This window comes from Labeo rohita, unplaced genomic scaffold (assembly GCF_022985175.1).
Source record: "Labeo rohita strain BAU-BD-2019 unplaced genomic scaffold, IGBB_LRoh.1.0 scaffold_577, whole genome shotgun sequence".
NCBI lineage: Eukaryota > Metazoa > Chordata > Actinopteri > Cypriniformes > Cyprinidae > Labeo > Labeo rohita.
The window spans coordinates 1,896-5,518 of record NW_026129501.1 but is presented as its reverse complement, the minus strand read 5'-3'; the positions used below and the strand labels follow the sequence as shown (position 1 = coordinate 5,518).

Sequence of the window (3,623 nt, the reverse complement as noted above, 5' to 3'; positions counted from 1 at the left end):
TGTTTCACACTTACATTTTTTAAAAAAACATCAGTGTTTTTGTGAGGCCCAAAGATCTTCCAAAAATATCTCCAGTTATTTTAAATGTTATGATTTGAATGTTTTAAAATATCAAATATCAATGTTGGAACAAAAATAGCTTTTGTTAACAAGCATATGTTTAATATTACATGAATAAAAAACATGAAATTATGCCCAAAAGCATGTCTGTCCAGTCGGTAATGGCTTTTTTTTTTTAAAGAGGTTACAAAGGAAAGATAGTACAGGCACAAACAAGTCAGGGACAAACAAGTCATGGAACAACATCTTATACATTGATTTTAAAGGAGTGAATGTGGGCATTTAACATTTAATCCAGATAAATAAAAGAGATTTAGATGAGGACTAGACTGTGACTCAAACTAGACTTTTGTGCTTTTGAAAGAAGGGCATAACAAGCAATTCTAGCCACTCTATTGTTTAAGAAATGAGAACAATGACAGACTGTAGTGCCTTATGTGATTATGCGTCATTTCTTATCACACTTGTGACGTCTCAGAACACACACACCATAAGTGATATGAAAAAGCCAACATTCACAGGATTGCAGTTGTCGCCAACTGCCTTCTCTGATCTTCTACTCAGATCATTGTACCTGAAAAATAATAAAAACAATGAGTAGAAGTTGTAAAACCTGACAAGAATACAGCAACATTCTCAGAAGATCTGGAGCATAAAGAAAAGCTGTTGTATTTCTGGTTGTGTTTAAGTTTCTGTGCTTCACCAGATCATCTGAGGGATTTGACTGAATCAAGATGCTGCTGACCATTGAAGCTCTTCTTCTCATTTTAGCTGCTCTAGGACAGGTAAGCTTGTGTTCTAGTATGAATATTACAGACATGAATACTGATGATTGATCATTATGATTCCTGCTGCTGCAGGATCGCACAGCTGCTGTTGAAGGACAGATATTTCCATTGGATATGGCACTGAATTCAGTTGATGATCAGTATGAGGGCTGTAGAGAGAAAATGGCAAACCTGGTAGAGACAGAATATCTAAATAAGGAAATATCTAACCAACCTGATTTTAAAAAAGCTTGGCAAGATGGTGAAAGGAATGCCAGAACACCAGAAGATAACTTGACAAGAAATCATGTATTTGCCATTTATGTGTACACCAACTCAGATATTAATGTTTATCGTGATTTCAATAGCGCTGGTCGTAATGGTAAACAAAAATATGATGACAAGACATTCACATGGTATTCACTGTACTTTCTGTTAACAGAAGCTATACAGATTTTGAACAAAACACAAGAGAAATGCTATGCAACTTATCGTGGTACAAATGTTAGATTTAATAAGTATGTTCTGAACACAGAGGTTCGTTTTGGTTCATTCACATCCTCCTCTCTCGATCGTACAGTTGCACAGGGTTTTGGAACTAAATCTTGTTTTGAAATCTACACTTGTGAAGGTGCTGATCTGAAAAAATACCCAAAGTTTCCTGATGAGAAAGAGGTACTCATTCCTCCATATGAGACCTTTAAAGTCACTGCTGTCAGGACAAGAAAAGATGAGCCTGACCTCTGGTGTGAGACTGTGTTCATGTTGAAAAGTTCTGGCAAAAGAAGTGACCTGAATTGTGCTCTATTCAAGAATCCAACCAAGACCTTAGAAAATACTTCAAAATGTATGTTGAGTCATTTGAATTCACTTTATTACAGGAGTTCTATACAAATCGATTGCTTAATTACCTACACATAATTGTTCCCCTTGATGTTCAGTTAAATGTGTTTGTGTAATTTTAAGAAAATGCATTTTTGTGACCCAGTTTACTTGCTTCAAACTGATGTTATTGTATGTTATTATAAAAACATTTATTTTATGTTTATATTAAAAAAGAATTAAAAAAATAAATTGTCTAATTGCCAAAAATGTCAGATTTGGGATTTGTTTTCCTATTATTTTCATACTTACTGAAATTAAAGACTTAAGAATAGTTTGACCAATACACTGTATTTTTTTTTTTTTTTTTTTTAATTTACATTTTGGCAGATGTGGCTGCCAGAATACTTTTGTAAAAAATACAGAAGAAAATGTAAACACATTCACAGAACAAACTGTAACTTTAACAGTATAAAACTGTCATTTACAAACTAGAAAATGCGAATGTAAGAAGAAGGTGCAGAGAGTTATTTATGCAAACACAAAACATCATGTTATCATACTTCATCAACACTTAAACAACAGAAGATGAAAAATAAAATGCAAATGTACATAACTGATAGCATTGCTTTTCCTGAACCGTTTTTGCAATATGTTATTGTTAAAATTACACTAATTTTGCATAGTGTGTGCATGCATTGTACATAATCAATTAATTGTGAGAGCACTTCAAAACAGGAAAACTAAGCAAACCTGGACATTTTAAAAATCCCTGCTAGCACAAATGTGCTTAAGTGAAATATGCAATATCAGAGTGCTTAAGTGAAATATGCAATATCAGAGTCCCACATAGTGTAGATGTCCTGCCTGGCCAGCATTACAAAATATAATTTTTCTGAGTCTTTATTCTTCATAACCCCCCTCTCTAATGCTCGTGTTACCTTTTAAAAGAGTCCACTTTGTAATCAAGGGGGTTCAAGAATTACAGACAATTATGTTTGGGAATATAATTCAACTTTCAGTTATTTTAAACTGATTCACATACTGTTTTTTGTTCAGTCTCTGATCATTGGCGTGCTTGGCTCTGTACAGTAATTGCTGATACACATCAGTTCATATTTTTGTAAATGCTTGAGGACAGTATCAGTGATACTGTCCAGCTAGTGATTCATTTGCATATAATTAACCTGTGTTTGTGTCTCCTCCTGGAATCTAGAGAAAGAGGATTTTGCTCTTCACAGTGTCAAAAATGTTGTAAAATTCACATCTCCTGAGCATTTAATATTCTTCATTGTCACCAATATCAATTCTGTGGTTTTATATGTGGCTTTACATTTCAAATAACTCCAAAAACATGTCTGTAGTTAAAGGGGTTTTGCTTTTGATCACTGATGGTACATCATACAGAGAATCTGTTTAGAAAGAGGTGATACATGAAGATTCAGTAGAATCATTGAATCGCTTTAGAAACAATAGAGTTCTGCTGAAATATGTTTATGTATTTATTTTGTTTAAGTTATATGTTAGGCCTTTCTGGCTTGTCAAAGGGACCATTTGATATAGGGACAAGACACATTTGGAACGAGAAAAAAAAAAAAAAGGAGTGAAAAAAATTACCAGAAGTCTGAAATTAAGATGTGATGAATATCAGGAGTAAAGAGTGTAAAGCAAACCAAAGTCTTGTTTATTTAAGAACAGAGTAGGCATAAATGCAGTTTCACATCAAGATGATAAGATTCTCTGAAAACCTCAATATATTGGACTGGATTATGGAATAATATGGTTACAGTGGGCCTGGCAGTAAAATTAATATATTTAATAACTGTAAATTTAGAAAAAATGGTCCCTGAAAAAACACATACATTTTTGTGTGTGTGTGTGTGTGATATATAAAAATCAAACTTCCTCATTGGTTTAAATACTGCTGTTGACAACAAGCTCTTTTCTGATCTTCTTTGTCACTGCTCTCGAGCA

General features: G+C 33.5%; 1 protein-coding gene across 1 annotated transcript; it reads left to right on the top strand.

Moving 5' to 3' along the window:
* The first annotated feature begins 794 nt into the window (after positions 1-794).
* LOC127161198 (ecto-ADP-ribosyltransferase 4) lies at positions 795-1,748 on the top strand. The gene is made up of 2 exons (XM_051103830.1): positions 795-845; positions 921-1,748. Exons 1-2 carry the CDS (start codon positions 795-797, stop codon positions 1,746-1,748), a joined length of 879 nt encoding a protein of 292 aa, XP_050959787.1.
* The last annotated feature ends 1,875 nt before the right edge of the window (positions 1,749-3,623 follow it).